Consider the following 23,819-nt stretch of genomic DNA (forward strand, 5'->3'; position numbering starts at 1 on the left):
GTTTATTTTTGAAAAAAAAAAAAGGAACCAATTAATTTAAAGGGAGTCGTCTTATCTGCCTTTTGATTGCACATTGTTAAACAAAAATAATACAAAGTGGAGAATAAAAAAAAACTATTTTTATGTTGCTACTTCAAAATAACACCTAAGTCTATGAATGTTCAAATGAAAATATATATACCAAGAATGCTAAAATGTCTATTTTACATTATCTACAAAATGTATGTTCTCATCCAGCCGCAAATCCTAGGAAAATACTTTGATACATGAGAAAGCTATAAACATAACATTTTGGAGGGAAATAACACACATAAAAGCTCATTAAATAATTACAACAACAAATAAATAGTTTGTTCAGCTTTACTTTTTGATTGCTGCCATGCATATTTTAATTTTTGGTATACTGAGATAAGAGAAAGGTCAGCATGCAAGGCATTTTTTTTTTTAATTAATCCAAAAGCAGATACTAGGTGTTGTATTTTTAAGCCGTTGCCAGAAGTTCATAAAACATGATATAGAAGGCAATAGATGTAGTAACGGTTCTCATGAAAACACACAACAAAGCATCTTTTTACAAAATAGACTTCAGTGAATATTCATGGCAAATTTTCTTGCCTCCATGGCTGGACAAAATGTCAAAGTTTATAGTGTGGGTTTGGAAGGCTTGCGTTAGTCCCCATCTTGAGCGTTTGGAAAATCACCCAAAAGGTCCATATGCTGAGGATGCCTCTTTTGGTTTTGGTCAAAGCAATAAGCACGTAGTGTCATCTGAGAACACACAATGGCAGACTTGTCTTTAAGCAGCCAGAACGGTAAAGCAAATGGTTACAGGTGAGTTCAGTTTTGGCAGGAGGAGAGGGAGATGAGAGAGGAGGGAATGTCTGACTTCTAACTCGTACTATGTTTGCTGGATTTACTGGCTCTTTTCCTCTCTTTGTGGTGCTGGATAGGTTTGCTTGAGAGGTTCCCTCAAAGTTGTGGCTGGACTCATTGTGCTGCCTGGTGTATCGCTTGCACTTGCAGGCTGTGACCACAGTTATTTTGTAGGTTCTTATACTTCCATCCTGGCACTGAAGCTGAATCCTCTGGGTACGAGTTTTGTCATTGACACATCTCCACTCTTGCGAGCTTCGCCTGCTCCAGTACTTGGTTCCATAACCTCCTCCAATCCAGTTGGGGAGCAGTGGCAAAGGGAGGCATTCACCAGCACACACCAGCTCCTTCAGTGGATTGATGCTGGTGCACTGGCCATCTGAAATGTACTTGGTGGATCGCAGTTCCCGACAGCCGACTTGAACACGATCTGCAGAATGCACAAAATAATAAACACTGAGATTCAGAATGGAGAGATTTCCTTAACCAGTCATTTTGCCACTAACAAGCTATGTTTTCCAGAAGTTGAAGTAGGCTGTAATCTTTACAGGACATCTCTTTACTGTTGTGTCCCCCAACACAAGGGCCTCAAGCGCTGATGGTATCTCTGAGTATTACCACAGCATACAGAAATCATAATGATATGCACTGCAGCAGTTGTGGTAGAAGAGGCAATTTTATTCTCTATCCTTCTTCTCAGGACATACCTTTTAGAAGAGAAAAAATACCCCAAGGGAAGAAATGTTTCCTGCTTGTTCTCAGTCTAGGGAATCTGCTCTGTGATGTTTACAACAATTATCTTGGATCATTAGCAAGGGGGGAAATAGTGCTTTGGAAACTCTTTATATGCTTTTAAATTAATTTCAAATAGCCTGTTTCTTCTCATTGCACGGGTATGGTGGACTGAGTCTCCCGTGAGTGCTGCTGCTCTGAACGCAGATAGATACTGCAGAAGTGGCAACAGCTGAAGTTAGCAGGGAATGGTGTTCTGTATGCAAAGTTTGAATCATTAGCAGTGACGATTTCAGCGCGGTCCTTTTGCCTTCAGGGTAACACCACCTTCCTATCTGCAGTGGTCTTTATACTATATGTAACATAGAGGATCCTGCAAATTCTCTCAGGCAACTGACATGCAGAGCTGCTCATACAGGCGTGTTTGTACCGTCTGTATGTGCAGCTCTGCACCCTGCAATAAACACAACTGTTTATTTCAGTAATTACGCTTTGAAATAAACGCCCACAGCGTGCTTAATTTTAATATGCAATCTTTACTGGCTATGCTCTCCCTCTTTCTGAAGGACAATTACGGCGCAGATTCTACACACAATGCAATTAACTAACGCCTTTAAAATAGAAGTAATTACTAGAAACATTTTAGAGTGAATCATAAAAGGCTTTGAAGATACATCTACATATCACAGCTACAGGCTGCCTCTGTTTCTTCTTGGGTTTTTGAAGCAAGTTCTGAACAGAGAGAGAGTTAAGATGACTTCGCCCTGTCCCCTGTGTCTCAGAATGGGCAGTCAGAGGGACTGTAAATCTGCAGGCTGACCGGAGGGACTGTTTACAGGGCTGTGCTCCTGCCTGCCTTGCAGAAAAGACTCAAGCTTGCCTTCCTGCAGCTGCACTTAGGAATGTACCTGGAAGCAGCTGGTCACAGATTTAAGTTTGTCTCTCCCTCTGTTTTTATGCCTTTCCCGGCTCAGCTTTTCTGCAGTGACAGCTCATTGACAATGAATGCCTACTGGCTGCTCCAGTCATCTCCTAATGATGAGATGTTTCCTGTGCACTTAAACCCTTCGCATTCATAGAAGTCGACACACCTGGCTTAGCTGAAAGGTATCAGTGTCACTTTTTGCCTTCACTTTCCAGGGATGACGCTATTTTTATCGAATCGTTGTGGGTGGGTTGGTGTGTGTATGCGTGTGTTTTACGTGGATTTTTTTCATTTTAAGGAGGCGGGCAGGGGAGGGAACAGATCAAGTCAGCAAAAGGTTTCCAGATCCCCACGTATCTGACATAAATACATAAAACTCAGCAGGAAAAGACTAGATATAAAAAGGCAAGTTAGAGCAGAGATCATAGGTAAATTACGAGCTGATTTGTTTACTCTTGCTGGAGGTGTTAAGCAGGTAAGTGCTACAGCAGGAAGTAAAACTAAACAGCGGGAACAAAATTCAGAGTTTTTTATTGCATTTGAAAAGTAGCCCAGACACCTCCCCTGCCCACAGTGGGAGGGTGAGTTAAGAAAGCAAGCGCTTGGCGAATGCCTCTCCTTTTCCTTTATCTTGCTTCCCTGCCGGATAACCCACAAAACCCGGCGTTCCTGGATGAAGCTCCCTGAGGAAGTAACCTACCCGAGAGAGCCGGTCCTACAGGACTGGCACGGGGGAGGGCGGCTTGCTTGGGGGCCGCCCGGCGAGGCAGATCCCAGCCAGGAACCAGCAGCATCTTCCCTTGTCCCGGCTTCCCCGAGGCGCTGGTTCCCATTAGCACCGCACGCGGGGGGCAAAGCGCGCCGCGGCTGCGGCCGGGGGGCTCCGCTCCCGCTCCCGGGGCCGGGAGAAGCTGCCACTGCCGCCGCCCGAGGGCTGCGGGACGCGATGGAAGTGCCGCCGGTAGGATACTCATGTTACGGTCAGATCCAGTGCTGGTGTAGTGCCTGCCTCCGTTCCTGGCTTGATTCAATGTGCTATTGCTGCTCGGGCTCGCTGCAGCAGGTTTAACAACGTGCGAATAAAGTATCTCTGTGGCATCGTTCTTGAAAGCCGAGTAGCTTTTCGTGAAGATGCAAGCCAGGAGAAAGCCATAGAAGTGAATGGCAGGGAGAAGCATGGTTGGTTCAGTCTCTGTCTGACAGAGCTGGGTGAAATCTTTTTCTTCTGCTGCTTCTGGGTAACTCTGAAATTGCTCTTGAAGGTTTCCTTTATATATTCAGCAGAGGCTTGGCATTCATTCAGGTGTAAAGTTGTGGATAGCTTCAGAATGAAAACCCACAAAAGGGGTGGGATCCGTGCATCAGCTGCGAAGACCTTTTACCAATAGGAGAGAAGACTGCAGTAAGGAGGAGTTAGATGCGCTAATTGCAGGATTCCTGTTTGAGGCTTTGGAGGGTATCAGAAAACTCAGGCACCACAGAGCAGCATTCCGGCTGAGACCTAAACGCTGCCGGCTCTTCCCTGCCATTCCGTATGGTCCTGCATGCCTGGAATTTTTGTGTGATGTGACCTAACACGTGCCAGAATGAGTCTCTCTTGCTCCTGTTATGCAAAGTTATGTCCCTTCTTCTCAAATGTGACTTTCGGAAAACTTGCCAGCTCTGTAAGAATGCAAAAGTTTATAGAACTTACAGACGACTGCTAGTTACACAAATACGGTCTGCTATCTACCAAGATAACTTAAAAAATATATTGTGAATAATTTAAAGCTGCCTCTAGATGCTTTAAATTATGCAGCTTTGATCAACAAGGAGCACTGCGAGGAGAAACTACTTGTTTTTCGGGGAATATTCTCTCCCTGGTGTGCAGTTACAAGTATGTATTTCTGTATCACCATGCATAGAAAGCATCTCCTCTAGGCTCCTTAGGACAAGCATATCCATATTCATAGCCTCTCACTATGCTCATTCACCAAACTAGTCTTTTTTAGTTTTTGTACATTGCCTAGAGCATCTTATATTTTAATGTATTGTTTCATGTGACAAAGAAAACGAAGAGGAAAGAATAATCCTTATTTTGGCATACTGCTTTACTGTATCACACACTTATTTGATTTTACATAAAATTACATGGCCCAAATCCAAATGCTAGTGTAAACTGAGGTGCTGTCAGTAGGCCAATGCTTGTCTGCATAATGGTGAATGCTCTATAGAGTGTCCATTATAAATAAAACAATAGTGATCACACTGAAAGCTATAACATTCTAATTAAAAGGAAACCTTTTTTTGGGGAAAAAGCACAACCATGAAGGAGACCACCTTATGTAAAGGTTAGACTCTAATCTCACTTACAGTCTTTGTAACGGAGTTGGTATATGTAGAGTCATCCTGGATTTTATTTGCTGTAATGAAAGCGGAACTGTATCACAGGTCAGTTACCTCTACTGTCAGAGTCAAAACCTTAATCATTCAGAAAAGACTTTGTTTCCTCCTAGTCATAAGCAGGCATTTGTCTGTATCAGCAACACTTTTCGTTCGTGCATCACTAAGAAGTTACCCAGGATTTCAGCAGAGTAAGGACAGATCCACAGTAAGTGCCAGATTGATAGCCTTTACTTAAAAGACACAGGAAAAACAGAAGTGCTGCAAGGTGAAGTGAGTTTTACTGGCAGAGCTGTGTGTGGGGAAGTTGAGCTGATTGTCTGCATCTATTATGACTAGCCCCAACCCAGTTCTGGAATAACAAGAATGTTGCAAGGCAGAGTGAGATCTTTCAGCAGAGTAACCTATGGAGGAGTGGGATCACTGCTAACCCCTGACAAAGCTCCAAGTCCACTCTCATGGAACATCTTATTTAGCCACTAAAGCAAAGATGTACGTTTTAACTTCCGTTTAAAGTAGCATTGACAGTGAAAGTTTCCTTAAGCAAATTATCAAAGAAGATATGTATGTTACAGGACCATTAATATTTGAGCATTATTTTTCTTCACCCGTGGCTAACCAAAGGTCTACTTTGCCTACGTTCAAGTCCTACTTCTTTTTTTCTTATATTTACAGGTAATACACATCTTCACACATCTCACTTCCCTGCAGGATAGCCTCTGTGCTAAACTGAGCTAACATAATTAAAACCTTGGAACTCATTTCCAGTTATCCACAGCACCTGTGGGTACCAGTCAGGGGACCTCTTCCTAGCAGAAAGATTTTCCCACATTAGATGAGAATGGGGAAAGTCAGAAGTTCCTTGAGAGATGTTTTCTTTGAAAAATGGCATATAATCTTCTTATAAGAAAAATTAATGGGACCTTGGAGTGGCTGTAGGACGGGGTCTGCAAGACTCAACCTTTTCAGCTTTCAATGAAGCTAAAAATCATCCTTTCAAATTTGGGCTATATTAAACAATTAAGTTAGTCACATACTTCTCTTGGTCTTGTCACTTAGAGAAGGAAGACCTCAAGACAAGCCTCTTACAGCCTTTGTAAAGGAAAAGCTTGGCCCTGAATTGGTCATAGCTAAGATAGACCTATTTTTTCTGTGCACAAGACAGAGTAAATATTATTTTAATTTCATTTATATTTTCCACTTGTTACAAATATTGTATGAAAATCGTTATTTCAGTTCCTTGGTCAGTACTGTCAGCCTCCTGGTTTGAAAGGTAAGCAGGCACCCGAGGAGTTTGTCAGTTAATTTGACGTCTATTGTCAAACCTAGAGGCTGTAGTCTAACTTTTCTGAGTCTTTCTGAGAGAGATTAGAAGTCGCATGAGGGAAGGGATGCTGGTCAGTCAGAATTGGTATTCTTCCTGAGCGCACCTCACAACAGAAGGCATTTCGTAACGCTAGCTCAGAACAAGTTCCTAGGCATAAAGTATTTTTTGCTATTGTTAGTTAGATGATATGTTCTCAAAGGTGAAGGCTGTAAGTTACCTATGTAGCCTTCAAAATAGACTTATACAATGTATAGTTTGTCCTTACTCTAGTCAGATTCAATGGCTTATGTAGAACATTGCTCTGTGCTTAATCTGTAATATTTGCCATAAGGAATATATTACACAAGGTCTTTGAAGTCTGTACTGGCTTCCTTTTTGCCTCTGGGCATAACTCAGGATGTTCTTATTGATCTATAAAACCCTATACGCTTTGAGTCTTAGGCAATAAATTCTCTCTCCTTTATCTTCCATTACAGCGCTTGAGATGAGCCAGGGCGTACTGACTGTACCTGAGTGTCTGGAGGGGTTGAATGCTCAGCATGAAGGGCCCAAGAGACGGGATTTCACGGCTCCAAAGCATCCACAAGAGCTCCGTTCTGATTCTTGGCATGATGTAAAGGCCATTATTTAATCAGATGCTTGAAAGGTGACTGTGGGGAAGGTGCAGGGAAGAAACCCATTAACCAGATTAATTTAAATGTTTGTGCATGTACCAGGATAAAGTGCTACATTTAACTACGTGCTTTTTCCAACTTAACTGCTTCTGTATCTTAACAGCCTTGCTTCTGGATGAAACCTAAACACAGTGATAAAACCATCCATCACTCTTCAGAGGGAATGGTATCCCCAGTTATCCACATCTTAAATCTTGCTTTCTCCATTTTCTGTAATGGAAAAAACCACACATCTCTCAATGGATGCAGAATAATACAAGGCATATGTTCTGTAAAGATTCCAAAGAGAATTCCCTTCTTCATGGTCATTTATAAGTTTGTCAGGATCCATCCTCCATGTTTCTTAGACACTATAATGATGTCCAAGGGCAAAGTTTTGTGTGAAGTGCACGCACCTGTCTAGCAGCACAAAACAGCCACAGGGCATAGAAGGGTATGCACTGACAAGTACAAATGACTGCCAGAGAACCTTGTCTTTGCAACCCACATGATCACTGAACATGCACAAAATAAGAAGGAATCCCCAATTTTTTCGTAAAACTTGGGTCTGCCCAGTTTTAATAATGACAGGAATAGGACAGAATCAGAATAAAGGCTGCATGGAAATAAAGGTTCAAAATTAATTTTATATTTTTATTGTTAGTCCCAAAGAAAAGACCATTAGGGCATTGCACTTCTGACTTGTTTCCAAAGGCAGATACTTGGAGAATAAGTACAAGCTTAGATAAATGACTGCAAAAAGAAACTGACATTTAATTACTTTGCACCTTAGAACAGAAATTACTGTCAGGACTATTTTCTGTTAAGCAATAAGCATATTAGTAATGTACTCAAAGCAGCCATAAAATGTGATTTGGAGCATGATAAGAGAACTTGTCTGAAAGTGAGGTAAAATTGTAATAAATGCAACTGTTGAGAACTTGTAAGCTGTTGTGCAACAAGTTAGCATAGTTTTAAAGCTCATACAGAAAACATGCTAGAGAACCAAGATACTCCCCTGCAAATTCTCAAACCAAAGTTTTTTGAATACTGAGGTTTTTCTATGCTAAGTGGTACTTTTTTAATTTTCTCAGCAACTTACATTTGAGAGATTCAATGGAAAACATAACATATATTCTCATTAATGACAATGACAAATTAGTTCTGATTTAGGTCCTTCATCTCCCTAAGATTTTGTATGACCAATTTTATTTCTTCTACTTGCTTTTATACATAATGTATAATTTAGGTCAGGCTGTGGCTTCAAAGGAGGCAGTTTATCACTTTATCAAAGTGGATGTTAAATACAAGACTGAAAAGGGGGAAATATTTTGAAATTTTAGGAAAATTTAAAGTAGAGTGAATAACTGCCGCTAATTATAATTACCACCTCTTCTTGAGCATTGCAGTAGGATTTTAAGACCAGATTGAAGACACTGTGGCTTATAATCATCCAACATATGTGCTATGATTTTCTGCATTACATTGAAACAAGAAAGAAAAACAAAACAGGGTTTTACAATTGAAAAAAATATGAGAATAACAGCTTGTTTATTTGGGTAACATTGTCAGAAAACTCTTAGGTGACATTAATACATAACTTTTTTTTAAAATGAAGAGATTTAGGACAACAAAGCAGGATTTTTTAATATACATAGACACTGAAGTCAACTGGACTTCGATATCTACATACTTTGAAAATGGTTGCCCTAAGGATGTGAAAGTCCTATTGATTTTCAGTAAGCCAGTTGATTAAATGCTTTTGAAAATTTTACCCTGAGGTTAAAATTCGGCAACTCCTACTCAATGTTAGGCAGGCAACAGTCCCATCGACATGCCCCAGTTGCAAATAAATAGAAACTGAGTAAAGGTTTTAAAGTCTGTCTTGTTTCTTTACATGTAATTAACTGAACTCTTAATATATCACTATGCTTCAGTAAACTGCTTTGTGTTCTAATTACGTGGTCTGAAATGATTACAGTGTGTTTAAAAAATGCACACTCTACAACAACCAGCTAAGAAAATCTGGCATAGTTTCAGGATTTCCTACGCAACCACTTGCCAAACCTGTTGTTAGATCCAAAGTCATATTTAAAAACAAGCCTACAAGGTATCTGGAAGAAGATCCCTCTTTCCTTCCTTCTGTTCATCTCCCGCTCCCTGCCACGGAAATCACTTACCTATTCAAACAGAACAGTTATGGACATTGTCTTCTGGTAAGAAACCTATCACTGCTACGTTCAGATTTTGTATATTCTGTTAAGAAAGAAGTTACCTTCACCAAGAATGTTAGTGTCCAAGTTCTTCAATCAGATAACATGCACAACTCCTGCTGAAATTAAGGAATACCTGAGGGAAAAACCTGGCCCCCAAATTAGAATTTTAATAATTGTAATACTGTGTAATCCTTTCCCTGCCAAGAGACAGAAATGGCCCATCCTGCACAACGAATTCACAGGACTTACCATGCACTCCGTATCAGGGTTCACGTATAACCCATGAACCAGAATATACCTGAACAAGTGCAGGCAGCTTATTTTATGAAAATGAATCCATCCCAATATATGGTGCATTTGCATAGTACTGAAAATCTCTTATTTGCACATGTGGATCTGCTATAATCCAGCAAATATTTCCACATTATCACCCCAAACACGGTTTTTAAACCCTGGAACCTTAATTAAAATGGAGATCTGTCTGTTTCTCAAAGGATCTATATGAATATCATTTCATGTGTTGGTTTTTACTCCTGGCTACTGGTATTTCCTTCCTACCTGAAGTTATTCTCAGTCACTAGTTCTTGTCTGGTCCCAAACTGTTTCATGCAATCAGTGAATGAGTCAGGCTGAATGAAATTAAGACACAGAACCAAGTATCACTTGCTTAACGCAGACCACTACAGCCCAATTCCAGACTTCCTTTCCAGCAATTTTAATTACCTTGGAATTCACATGTAAAAGCAAATATAACAGAAGATCTGATAGATCCCTGCCAATTGAAGATCTCTTCACGGGAATGCTCTAGGATCTCTTTTTAAACAATAAAATGACATTTTTTACTAAACTAAGGTTTGGTAAACTTACTATGACTACAGTACAGCCCTAACTAATAAAGTGGCAAAATGCACACCGAGAGTCAAGTTTTCCAAAATCCTAGGGCTAAGTGCTTAACAGTTTTTTAGGTGTTTTTACAGTGAGAACATTTTTGTTGTTGCTGTTCACTCACGTACACAAATATACATATAGCAATGCATGCACACTCAGTTTGGCTAAGAGTGTGAAAAGTACTATTGCCATAAACTTGAGAGGTGGGAATGAATATGCAGTACATTCCACCCATTCTCCAGGTTGTATGTAAAATTTAGTATCAAAACACTTCAGAGAAGAACAAAGAATGGAAATTCTTTGCAGCAGTAGGTGTCAAGATTTCAAAATCTTTTCTTCAATCCAAGTCAGAAAAAAATCACCTTTTAAGACTCCCGATAGAAGAAATTCAGAGAAAAAAAATCTAACCAGATGTTACTGCTCAGTTATGCTTTTTTCTTTGATTAATCTTGACTTTTAATAACGGTGGTTCAACAGTAGCAGGATAATCCCTGCCTTAATCATGACATTAGGTTTTAAAGGATTATTTATCTTATCTAAGCTTAGAAGTCTCTCAGAATACCTTATGGTAATAAACAACTATTAGCTGTACTTGCTTAATCACAGAGTTTAAGCAAAACTATCATCTAGCCTGAAGTGGAGTGGGATTTTAGTCTTCAGCTAATATTTATATATGATCACAACAGATGAGCATTTAGAATTAAAATGTAGTTAAAGTAATATGGTTACAAAACAACGAGGCCACTTTCAGCAAAGATAATCAGCGATGGTGAATTTAAAATCACTACTTCTCCAAAGATCAAACTTTGTCCATACTGCTCATAACTGACCGTAACTGTAGTTTTTGTCACTGTTGCACTTGACATCAGTGTCCAGAAACTGAATAGGCTCCATACGGAGCGTGTTACCTACCACACATTCAAAACCTTGCCACTGTTTATGACTGTAATCTTCAGGCAATGAAGACATTCTTTTTCCAATGCAAAACATGGTTGTGAGAGAGATTTATTTTGAGACTTCAGTCTTAAGTCTATTTGGAATTACAGGCTGGTTTAGATGACATATAAACAATGTTCAAGAAAGGAAATGTCAGAACGTTCTGTTTGTTCACTTGGCCTTTCTGCAATTCTTCAAAGCTTTTCAGAGGGTTGCTTTTCTGAAATGTATCCTAACATGGAAACATTATACAAATAAGCTTTCCTAACTGTCAGCATATGAATTTGTTTTTCAGGAGGAATATTTCCAATAAGTTTTCACTCTGAGGAAAAATGGAATAGTGTCCTTCCTTCTGGTAGTTTTCCTCTAAAATGTAGCTCTCTTCTCACACATTCATGCCTGCCTGATTAGAACAACATAACAATTTTTACTGTAAATGGAAAATTCTGAAGGTGAAAATCCTTGGCATGATTCTTCGCTGATGGTAATCAGACTGGCTTCCTGTAAGTCCAGGAGATGCATGTTTCCCTTTTAGGTTGGATGTAGCAAGCCACCTTTGTATAAACAGCCAGTAAGAGATGGTGTTTTGGTATTTGCCTCTGACTTGCATAATTTTTATTTTTCTAGTTACCTTTGCTACCTCTTGGGACAGTAACATATGAAATCTTACCTTCCAGCTTCCCTTCAGAGTTTTTGCATCACAGACACTCTTTCCATTCACCTGTTGTGTAGCCAAATGGAATTAGCATCCCATACTGACTCCCTCCTTTACTTTTTCCATTGCAAACTCTGGCAAGCTGTTGAAGCATAAGAGGTGTGATAATGGCTGCCTGGCATTTCCATGTCTGTCCATCTGGTTCCTCTGTGCAGGAAGCAACTTTAGCAGCCAACAGAGACAGTGGATTGGGAGGGTACCTCTCCAGAGATTTTTTTGCACAGCTGAAGCTTCAAGAGAGGAAAAGTAGTTATGTGAGATACTTATTAAGGCTGCATGCTTGCACAGCATCATAAAGAGCTAGTAGATCAGCAGGTCCAAGAGGCAATTTGGAGACAAATTTATAAGGTAGGTATTCTAAGGAGATTCTGTTGACTACTAGATGGCAATGCGTTTTTGCACCCATTTATGTAAAAATGAGTGGAAAAGAGTTTTAGTAGTTTCTATAACAGATGAAAGTACCTGTTGCTGTAGGGCTCCTTAAAAAATAAAGAACTGTGAGGATTTTTTTTTCCTTTAAGGACGTTACTTAAAGGAAAATTACTTAAAAATTACTTCTATGTGTACAAGAAGTTATAGCATTATTTCTGTTTTATAGTTGTAGAGAATGTCAGAAAATGCCGTTACATCTCAAATGCCTACATGAACTTTTAGGTTGTGCCTACTCTAGCCTATATCCAGTTTTACATCTGCTTCTTACGTGAAACTGTCCACATTTACATATGTGCATGTTATAAATTGCGCATAGAATAGATATTTTGTGCTCCTTCTGAAAATAACATGGAGAACATAAAAGAAGGATATCTTAATCAGAATAAAACATTTTGTTCTGGGCAACCCATACATAATTCTTGTCAGCACTCAGTATCATTATAAGGTCTGTTAAAAAAGCACTAAAACTGAACTACTGGAACTAATTTACTCAATAGGACTGTAACGATTTACTCTGTTCTTAAGTGAAGTGAGGAAAGTGGTTATTTTATTACTATTCATTTAGTCAACAAGTATAAAGAAAAGTGAATGGATATAATTGTTACTAAGGGCAGACGTATAGATGGCCATGAAATACTTCATTTTATTTTAAATTCTAGAAACACTTACTATCAAGAATAAACTATTTAAGATAGATCATTTGTCCTATAATTGTCAGAAGGAAGAATTATGCATGCTTTTGCTGCAGCATTGACTTTCTTTAAGAGTCCAATTCAAACCTTGTTGATGTCAATAGAAATCTTTCAGTTGTCTGAAAAGGAATGTAATTTAGAGCCTCCTAGAGTAAAACAGTCACCAAGAGCCTAGTTGACAGTGTTCGGATAATCTATGTTCATAGCGTGCACATTAAATTAACTTAGAACATCTGTCCAGTAGGTGGCATATGAGATCTCGTAGTCTAAAATGTAAATAAAGCAATGGCATGTCACCACCAACACTGGAAAATGACAGTTCACCAATTTGGTCTAGAGGGCCATTATGAACTATAGCTGTCTGTATTCAGTAATAAATGTGGTCCTTTTTTTATGAGCTTTCATTTAATTAGCATTATGAGATTCACATTTCCATGTTAAAAAGAACTAATCATATTTATGAATAGCATGGTTATAAAATACTTAATTATCAAGCTTGTTAAAAATAGTTTACATTTTTTCATTTTTTCCGTTACTTAATGTTTATTACTAATGTCAGCGCAGTTTGTGCTTATAATGTGATGGCAGTCCTTCCCAAGTCCTCGTTCCAAACATCTGAAGGACTTTTTCTCATCCTTCCTGAATAAGTTCAGTCTACTTAGAAGTCATTAGTGAATGCATCAAGCCCCCTTCCCCTCCTATATGCATTACTTCCTATGGACATTTGGCACTGAGACTCCAATTTCAACCTCACGCCACATACAGTAATGCCACTGTAAGAAATCTGAGATTGTCCTTGAAAGGGAGGCCTGGAATATCCTCCATTCCATCTTTGTGTCACTGACTGTTCTTATTTGATACAATAGGTAATGTAGCAGTGACTTAATACCACTTTGGGAAACTACAATACCTGAAAGAACTTCAAAATATCTTCATTATCCCACACACAAAGATTAAAGGAAGACAGTCCCAGGAATAGAGAGGCTGCTTAATGTAATCATACTTCAGGATTACTCTTGGTTATTAAGGTCCTTTTTGGCTAGGGATGTTGCAGAGGATTGAAGTTCCTCATTGTTTGCCTTATTACCTTCAGCAAAACATCTGAGGAGCAGGAGCACTGAGTTTGCTCTCCAATCTAGCCTTCAGCTTTGTGGCGCACATAATCTTTGCATGGTAAAAGTTCAGGCTGTATCCCGAACCCTAATTGGTTTGGGCTCCAGCATCAAAAGTTGGCGGTGTACTTGAAAATATCTCATTAATCTAATCTCATGATTTTAGTGGCATTACAATGTTTTTAATGTCTAGCATTTGCATCTATACTGTCAAGCATGTGTGGATCTCAGAATATTCTCAAGACCTAGCTCTCCCACAATTCACACCACAAACCCTTAAACTAATACCAAGGCGTTATTTTAGCACGAGTGCCAGGAGATGGAAAAACTCTCGCTACACTCAGAAACGCTGAGATTATACTCAGTGGCTTTGAGGGGGCCAAGCTTTGTTCAGGCAGCCTGCCTGGCCCACACCCAGGCAAAATCCATCTAGTAATGGTTCATCAGCTGGTACTGGGAGGTTGTTTTTCTTTATAACGGTGTAGATTATTTAAAACCAAGCTGTGAGTGGGCTACATGATGGAGAATGTGTGGGACATGTGGCTTAGTGTGCGCATGTGTGCAGTCAAACCCACTTTTCAGTTTGTAGTCTAGACATGGACTATGGCTTGAATTTGGAAATACTGAACCTCACAGAGATGAAAGTAGGGTTTAATACCCTAAGGCAGATGGGTTGGAATGTGCAGAAAACCTAATAATGCAGGTTACTTTAAAGTCCTGCAGTATAACTGTGGCCAATCCCGCTCTTTTAAATGGGGAGGGGGGGAAATTTCATCTCATCAAAATTTGGCAGGTATAATTCAAGATAAATAGTTGAATTTCTAGTGACTGTGGTTTGGAAACAAAATTAAGCTTCTAATAAATTTCTGTAAATTTTCTTTCTGAATGTTCTGCTAAACACAACTTCTTTCTTGGAGGCAGCTGTAATAATATGATATTTTACATTTATAAAGTGCTTTTCATCCTGAAAATTCCCAACAGACTTTGCAAACTGCATTCATTCAAAATCACCTAAATATGACTAAACTGCATGGAGAGCAACAACCAGACATGGAGGCACAACACATACCTTGGACCACGGAAGTTTTGGCCAAAACCACTAGACTAAAATTCTACTACTATTGAAAGAATAATACTTTTTTATCTACATGAAATGACCAGGACCCTGGATTTTGTGAAATACTTACTTGATTGTAAACTTTACCAGTCCACTAAGTACTTGAGGTAGAAACAGTGAAATGATTTGGTTAGGACTGGAATAGCAATAGCCAGGATGTCTTTAAACTAATGCTTGGAGTGTTAGGCTTTCCCTGCCAGGTATAACTGGATATTAGTTCCAGCTCTCTATGTTTTGCGTGCAGATGAGACATGGTCAGGTACGAAGCCTTAACAAGGCTGCAGACAAGCAAAAGCACTCTCCTACAAGAGGGTGACAAACTCAATGTTACTAGCCATTGTTTGCCAGACTGGTATGCTCTACTAAAAATGGCAAAAACTAAACGTAGCAGTAATTCAGAAAGAAAAGAAGTGTCGCCTGCAAGCAACTAATGCAAGTAATAGTATTAGGTGAATGTAAATGTTAACATCATGAGCTGCTTTGTTACAGTGGAAATAAAATGGAGAATATAATGAGCGCTCATTTTGTTAGCTTACAAAACTGTCACATAGCATTGTATTTTGGCATCAAGCATGTTGAAAGATCCAAAAATGCTTGATACAAGTTAGAACTCAAAGGTCTACTTCTTTAGAAGAAAGAACTCTCACGGAGTTCAACTGAAATTGCGCATAAGTGAGGCAGGATCTAGCTTGCTGAAGAGTAGCTGCACCATTCACTGAAATGCCATTAGTTAAGACTGGAAAAATAATGGACATAGTACGTGGCATTAGAAATATTAAATCAAATTGGAACTGCATTTTTGTACCTTGAGACAAAAGTCTCAACCAAATAAAAATGTATTTCACCAGAAGAAACAGATTACACTGATTCTTCTTTTATGTATTCCATTCTACCTCACTCCTGCCAAAGGGCTAGTTCTTATCCAAGCATTTTAAGTAAATTATCAATAGAACACTTATGGGCAAAGCACAACTTATATGGTACAGATAATAAATATGTATATAAAACATTTTTAAATGTACATTTTCTTTTTCTCTTTCTCATTGTAAACTATAATTTACATACTTTTTTTTTTTTTTTTGTATGAGTTTTTGGAAGAATTCTCTTAAAATTAGACCATTTTAATTTTAAAAGAAAATAATGGTAACAATTGATGTTATTTCTTGGGACCTATTGTTCATTAAAATTCTTTTTTTCTTTTCCACACACAGTCTACTGGCCAAGTTGCGTGTTGTTCTGTACCACAGGCTGTAAAGTCTTTTATACAGTGTTTCTTTATTTCAAGGATAACTGTTTGGAAAAACAGAAAGAAAATACTCTATTTCTTTTGTAAGTGTATAGAATGCAAATTTTTCTTGTTTCTGAGATTGGATTTGCAGGAGAAACAAAAAAATTGGCTATATTACCATTTTGGCTGAAGTCTTTAAAAGAGCCAAAGAAAATTAGCTGTCCACTTTAGTTGGTTCACAAGGACGGTTTAGTTTCTATCAGTGTTGCATTTGTCTGAAAACGACAGCCACTAAAGCAAGGTGCTATTTTTCATTAGAGCCCAAGAATCTGAGACTATTGAAGCCACCAAAAATTATGCAAATTATTCATTCTAAAGGCTACAGATATGGCAAAGTATTTGATGCACAAATGAAAAGTATTTAAATGTTATTTGTTACTCTTCTGTAAATGGAAGAGTAACAGAGCATGGACCCCAATTTTATTGCATTTCCCGAAGCTTTTTTCATATTAGAAAGCATGAGGAGAGTGCTAGATGATTATATACAATATACCCTGGTACTTTTGTACTGAACTTCATAACCTGTATTCGACTAAAGAATATGTACCCTCAGTAAATTTGCAGACGACACCAAGCTGGGAGGCTGTGTCGATCTGCTCGAGGGTAGGGAGGCCCTTCAGAGGGATTTGAACAGACTGGATCGTTGGGCTGAGGCCAATGGCATGAGCTTTAATAAGGCCAAGTGCAGAGTCCTTCACTTGGGGTATAAAACCCCCAAGCATCGCTATAGGCTCGGGGAAGAGTGGCTGGAGAGCTGCCTGGCGGAGAAGGACCTGGGGGTGTTGGTTGACTACCGGCTTGATATGAGCCAGCAGTGTGCCCAGGTGGCCAAAAGGCCAATGGGATACTGGCGTGTATCAAGAATAGTGTAACCAGCAGGAATAGGGAAGTGATCCTGCCCCTGTACTCGGCACTGGTGAGGCCGCACCTGGAATATTGTGTCCAGTTTTGGTCCCCTCACTTTAAGAGAGATATTGAGCTCCTGGAGCGAGTCCAGAGAAGGGCGACTAAACTGGTCAAGGGGCTGGAAAATAAAACTTACGGGAAGCGGCTGAGGGAGTTGGGGCTGTTTAGCCTGGAGAAGAGGAGGCTGAGGGGAGACCTGATTACAGCCTACAAATACTTGAGAAAAGATGGTGGGGAGGTAGGGGAAGGGCTCTTTACATTAGTGTTGGGTGACAGAACAAGAGGAAATGGGTATAAGCTTAGTCAGGGGAGATTCAGGTTGGATGTTAGGAAGTATTTCTTCTCTGAAAGGGTTGTCAGCCACTGGAATAGGCTGCCCAGGGAGGTGGTTGAGTCCCCATCCCTGGATGTGTTTAAGAATAGGGTGGATGATCTACTTAGCGATATGGTTTAATGGGGATTAGGGATGGTTGGACTCCATGATCTCTAAAGTCTTTTCCAACCTAGAAATCTATGAATCTATGTTTCAGAAAAGCACTGAAATGTGAAGGAAGACTTCAGCAGATGCAGAATCTATCTCTTCTGCTAATCCGGACATTCACCCTTGCCATTAAAAATGTATGTCTTATCTCTAGTCTGAAGGTTTGAACTTTCATTTTTTTTTGGCTACAAAAAGATTTCTCGTCTATAGTACTACCCGGTACTTTCCCTTGTAAAGGTACAGGCACACTAGGTTTCAGTAATCTCTAAGTCTTCTTTTATTTCTCTCATTTATCACCGTTCAGTCTCCCAGACAGCTACCAAGCTACTCAGATGAACACAAAGGAGTTATTTTTGTCTCTAAGAATATGGTATGAGGCCTACTATACACAGAGTACAAAACATCAAGGCATTCGTCACAAAAATCTAATTTAAGAACAATGCTGTCAAATTCTCAGCAGTTTCAAAGGGAAGAATTCTTTAATAAACCAGTTATATGTGTCCCCACCTTTTACAAGCTTTGCTCCATCATGCAAGTAGATACTGCTGGAAAATTAATTAGTTGAGGTGGACCCGCCTCATCCCTGTTTTTTGACATATAAAAATTATATAATTAGAAGTGTGCCTGTTTCAGTCTGGTTGGGGACTTTTTCTTGGATGCTGGCCTTTGGTACCCTTGCACAGTCCAATTATGCATTCTGTCTAGAAACATCTTACAGTAGAAATTCCAGAATCACTAGACCAATTTCACTGAAATGTACTGGTTTATGAATAAGTAATACAGACATTGCCTTTGGTTCTAAAGCTAGACACAAATCAGGAGGTTGGTGCTTTCATAGACATGAAACTAATGTGTTCCTAGAACTGTGGGATAAAGGTTGGTGTCATTTGATGTGAACTAGGGGCAAGGTTACGTGTTCAGGCAAGTACTGTGGTTTCAAACCAATATTTCCATCCCCTGGAGGTATATTTCTTCTGTATTTCATGAGGGCAAACTCTTGAATCCGCAGAAGGCCTTAGCAATTATACTGATGCCCCACATACCAGCAGAGTGCATAAAAGCAGTGGCAAAGGAGACGGGAAAAGTTTGGAAACCTGTGTAAGTTATATTAAAATGTCGAGCACTGTAGTTCTTACTGACTCGGTAGATATGGTTGGGCAGTTGATACAACTGAGAATTGGACCATGGATTTAAGAACCAGCTTTAGACTCCTCATTTTGAAAATAGTATTGGAAGTGTTGGCTTAAATATCGAAAATTTATGAAGTGCTTTGTACAGATGGTACTGTCATGAGCTCTTTCAGTTTAGTCAACAGATGCATAATGAATGACACACTACAGGAACACAGGAACCATATATTCTTTTTTTATTGTCTGTTTGTTTTTTCCTGTCTTACTGTTCTGCTAGTAGAGAATTTTAAGTTATTTTGTATACTTTCTTAAACACAGAACGAAATTCCATTCAAATACACACCTGTGGCCCTATTCAGTAAAAAACTTAAATTCTCATCTTCTTCTGGCTTTCTGTGAGATTTTTTATAGTCTGTCATGTTTCCTTTCCCCATTGTTACTACAGACTCCATGGGGTACCATAAGTGAAGATTCACCAGAATTCTCCATTGTAAGATCTTCCTTTTGTGCTGGCTTTTGTCCTGGCAGGAGATAAACCATCTCCTTCACTTTGTCTGGGACACAGATGGGTATGGGTAACATTCTTCCACTACTGAGTCATTAATCAAAAGAATCTATTTTTCCACTTTTTAGTGGCCTCCCTTTTCAAAATTTTGTCTTTGAGTAGACTGTTGAATATTTTCTATTTATATAAGCCCAACCTTTTCCTAAACCAACTTGAATTCATTAGTTTAGTGTCAATATTCTCTAAACCATGCAGTTTTTCTACACTTTTGATAAACTACAAACACTTGAGAGCTTCCTGCCTCCATGGCTCATTGAAAGATGAAAATGGGCAGAATGTAATACAGCAATAAGGAGCACTGTTTACCATTATTTTTTCCAGATATGGCATTTTGGTAAAATTTAAATCTTTTCTTGAGCTTTCAAGTATTGAAAAATACTTGTGAGTTTCAAAAATCCAGTGTTAGCATCTGTGAAATAGATGTAGAACCATTCCTCATTCTTTCAGACAGCTCCTAAAGGATATGTTATGGGACACCATCTGGTGGATAAATGTAGTTAAGGCAAAAATTTATATTTGCAAACAAGTTCTTTTTTTTTTTGTTCTATAAAGTTCATATCTGCTCCGATATCTTACAGTTTCCCTAGCCTTATCTAGTCTCATACTAAAGGAAGTTTAGAAGTACTATTCTCATCCAAATCCTCCACAAGCATGGTCTCTAAGTAACCCTTACTGTGAAAGAAGTTTGTGCTTAAAGTACTGAAATGTAGCTAATTTTGAATGAAATGCATGGCTGCATTTCACCATTAGCATTTTAGTGTGTCCTTCTGGAGTATCTACCATGCATTTATTCATGTCACGAAGCAATTTCAAAGCATAGGAACTAGGTTCCTTTTGGATAGGATCAAACTAGAAGATCATAGAATCATAGAGTGGTTTGGATTGGAAGGGACTTTAAAGATCATCTAGTTCCAATGCCCCCTGCCATGGGCAGGGATGCCTTCCCTTAGATCAGGTTGCTCAAAGCCTCATCCAACCTGGCCTTGAACACTTCCAGAGATGGGGCATCCACACTTTGAGCAACCTATTCCAGTGCTGCACCACTCTCATAGTGAAGAATTTCTTCCTTAGGTCTAACCTAAATCTACCCTCTTTCAATTTAAAACCATTACCTTGGACCCTTGTCCTGTCACTGCAAGCCCTTGCAAAAAATCCCTCTCCAGCTTTCTTGTAGGCTCCCTTTAGGTACTGGAAGGCTGCTAGAAGGTCTCTCTGGAGTCTTCTCTTCTCCAGGCTGAACAACCCCAACTCTCTCAGCCTGTCTTCATAGGAGAGGTGCTCCAGCCCTCAAATAGTCTTCGTGGACTTCCTCTGGACCCGCTCCAACAGCTCTATGTCCTTCTTATGTTGGGGGCCCCAGAGCTGAAGGCAGTACTCCAGGTGGGTTCTCACAAGAGCAGAGTAGAGGGGCAGAATCACCTCCCTCAACCTGCTGGCCACGATTCTTTGGATGCAGCCCAGGATATGGTTGGCTTTTTGGGTTGCCAGTGCACATTTCCGGCTCATGTTGAGCTTCTCATCAAGCAACAACCCCAAGTCCTTCTCCTCAATGCTGCTCTCAATCCATTCTTCGCCCAGCCTGTACTTGTGCTTGGGATTGCCCTGACCCATGTGCAGGACCTTGCACTTGACTCGTTGAACTTCACAATGTTCACAGAGGCCCACTTCTTGAGCCTGTCAAGGTCCCTCTGGATGGCATCCCTTCCCTCCAGCGTGTCCACAACACCACACAGCTTGGTGTCATCTGCAAACTTGCTGAGGGTGCACTCAATCCCACTGTCCATGTTGCCAACAAAGATGTTAAACAGCACCGGCCCCAGTACTGACCCCTGAGGAACACCACTCGTCACAGGCCTCCACTTGGACACTGAGCTGTTGACCACAACTCTTGGAGTGCAATCATCCAGACAATTCTTTATCCACCGAGTGGTCCATCCATCAAATCCATGTCTTTCCAATTTACAGACAAAGATGTCTTGCAGGACAATGTCAAATGCTTTGGACAAGTCCAGGTAGATGATGTCAGTTGCTCTTCCCTTATCCACCAACGCTGTAATCCCATCGTAGAAGGCCACCGAATCTGTCAGGGGCAATTTTGCCCTTAGTGAAGCCATGTTGTCTGTCACCAGTTACCTCCTTTTTTTCCATATGCCTTAGCATAGTCGCCAAGAGGATCTGCTCCATGATCTTGCTGGGCACAGAGGTGAGACTGACTGGCCTGTAGTTCCCCAGGTCTTCCTTTTTTCCCTTTTTAAAGATGGGGGCTATGTTTCCCCTTTTCCAGTCAGTGGGAACTTCACCGGACTGCCATGACTTCTCAAATGTGATGGATAAGTGGCTTAGCAACTTCATCTGCCAGCTCCCTCAGGACCTGCGGATGCATCTCATCAGGTCCCACAGACTTGTGCAGCTTCAGGTTCCTTAGATGGTCTCAAACCGGATCTTCTCCTACAGCGGGCAGTTCTTCATTCTCCCAGTCCCTGCCTTTGCCTTTTGTGACTTGGGCAGTGTGGCTAGAGCTCTTGCCAGTGAAGACTGAAGCAAAAGTCATTAAGTACCTCCATATATCCTTCAAAAAGCCCACCTAATGCTCTCCAGCCACAGGACCAGACTAGAACACCCCTAAGTAAACCTTCGTGACATGTGTGGTGGGGATGTTAAGCTCTCAGCAGTAACTCTTTCATGCCACAAATCCTTTCTTATTAGTCTGCTCTACTTAGTAATGTAGACATCGGTCATGTGGCTCACCTGAACCTACCTGCAGACCAGACACTACCTAGATGGGCTTTGTTAATCTGACTGGAAGCTTCAGTCCATCCAGCAAACTGAACTTCAAAATGGAAACGCAGATGGGGCAGGGTCCTGTATGCTTGAAGATTTGTTATATGAATCTAAGGTATGTAGTTTAGTAACTAAATAAAAAGTCCTAGATCAAAACTTTTCTCCTTAGTCAAACAGAGCCCAGAACAATCAATTTTCAGAACATGGTTGGGGTTTTTTTGGTGGCTTTTTTTTTTCTTTTTATTGCTGTGAAAGGATGAGCATTTTGAGAGATTTCCTTAGAAGCAGAGAAGCTTGAAAAATGCATTTTGTCTGCTACTTTTATATTTCTTGTGAAGCACCAAATAGAGAGATAGAGTGTCTTTTTTTAAATTAAAAAAAAAAAAAAATGGAGGCAGAAAATTGCATCTGTGTATAATTATAGCTGATGTGCAGAAAATTTACAGATCTTTTGTGAGCTCATTCTCAACAAAACCTCACACAATCATCCTCTTTCTATGCCAACAAAATGAGTTTTATAGCCTGGATTTTTCTACATCATAAATGTAAAAATAAAGCAGTGTGGTGGGAAATATTATTGGCACCACTATATTTCTAACAAGCTATATGTTGCTGTATGCTGGTTTCTAGGTTAAGCCCAGCTGTAAATTTGTAAGCACATTCAATCATATAGTACTTTCACCTTATATGATACAATATAGAATCTTAAAATACACAAGCTACATGTTTAAAACAAAGTAACCACAAGTTCTTACAATTCAGAAAGCAGAATTATTCCTGTAAAGAAAGAACATCATTTACAAAAACTATTTTTACTAGGCACATCCAATTTTGACTTTATTTCTTAAGTTATTTTAACAACAAATGTAACTATTCAAGCTTCACATTCACTTCTAGGATTAGTAATGCCTATCAGATTGCTGCTTGCCTTTAAGTGGAGCTCCTAATTTTATTTTAAGAATGTAAGGAAGGCTTTACTGGGTCAGACCAATGGTCTATCCAGCCCACTTTTCTGTCTCCAGCAGTGGCAATTGGAGAGGCTATCCACAGAGAACAACAAGCCCCGCTGTTTTCAGAGGTCTGTTCCTCTTTCACGTCCCACGATACGCTGTTGTCGTATTAGGGATGCCAGAGGTACATCCCTGCCCTGTGGTGATCCCTATGGCAATCTTGTCTGTCATTTGTCTAATCCCTTTTGAACCTGTTGACAAAGTTTGCCTCCACAATCTCATGTGATAGCAAATGCCGGAAGTCTGCTACCTTATGTTTAAAGAAATGCTTTGGTTTTTATGTTTTAAGCTGATGTTCTATTATTTTTATTAAGTTCTTGTATTACAGGATAGAGTGAACAAAAGTTCTGCCTTCACCTTATCCACTACTTTCATGACTTTGTAACCCTTCATCCCTTTTCTTCTTAGCCTTCTCCTTTCGTTGCAGAAGACTCTCAACCTTTTTAGTCTCTCCTCATAAGGTAGCTGCTCAATCCCTTATTCATTTAAGTTGTCCTTATAGCTACATGTTCTTAAACAGAATTTTTAAGTTTGTTTGAGAGCTTCTCAGCAAATTGTGGGATCCAATTGCCATACTGGTGAAAATGAAACTGAAGGTTGCCATTTAATCATTCTGATAGTTGCTCTTCTAGTAAGACAGGTTACTTTTCCTTATTGC

The 23,819-nt window shown here is 39.7% G+C and overlaps 1 protein-coding gene across 1 annotated transcript; it reads right to left on the reverse strand.

Annotated features, from left to right (window-relative positions):
• Positions 1–888: 888 nt before the first annotated feature.
• SOSTDC1 (sclerostin domain containing 1) lies at positions 889–3,708 on the reverse strand. The gene is given in 3 exon segments (XM_086615060.1): positions 889–959; positions 962–1,303; positions 3,501–3,708. Coding segments are annotated over 3 exon segments (621 nt in total).
• Between the last annotated feature and the right edge of the window lie 20,111 nt (positions 3,709–23,819).

This window comes from Tauraco erythrolophus, chromosome 7, assembly GCF_009769465.1.
Source record: "Tauraco erythrolophus isolate bTauEry1 chromosome 7, bTauEry1.pri, whole genome shotgun sequence".
Lineage (NCBI taxonomy): Eukaryota > Metazoa > Chordata > Aves > Musophagiformes > Musophagidae > Tauraco > Tauraco erythrolophus.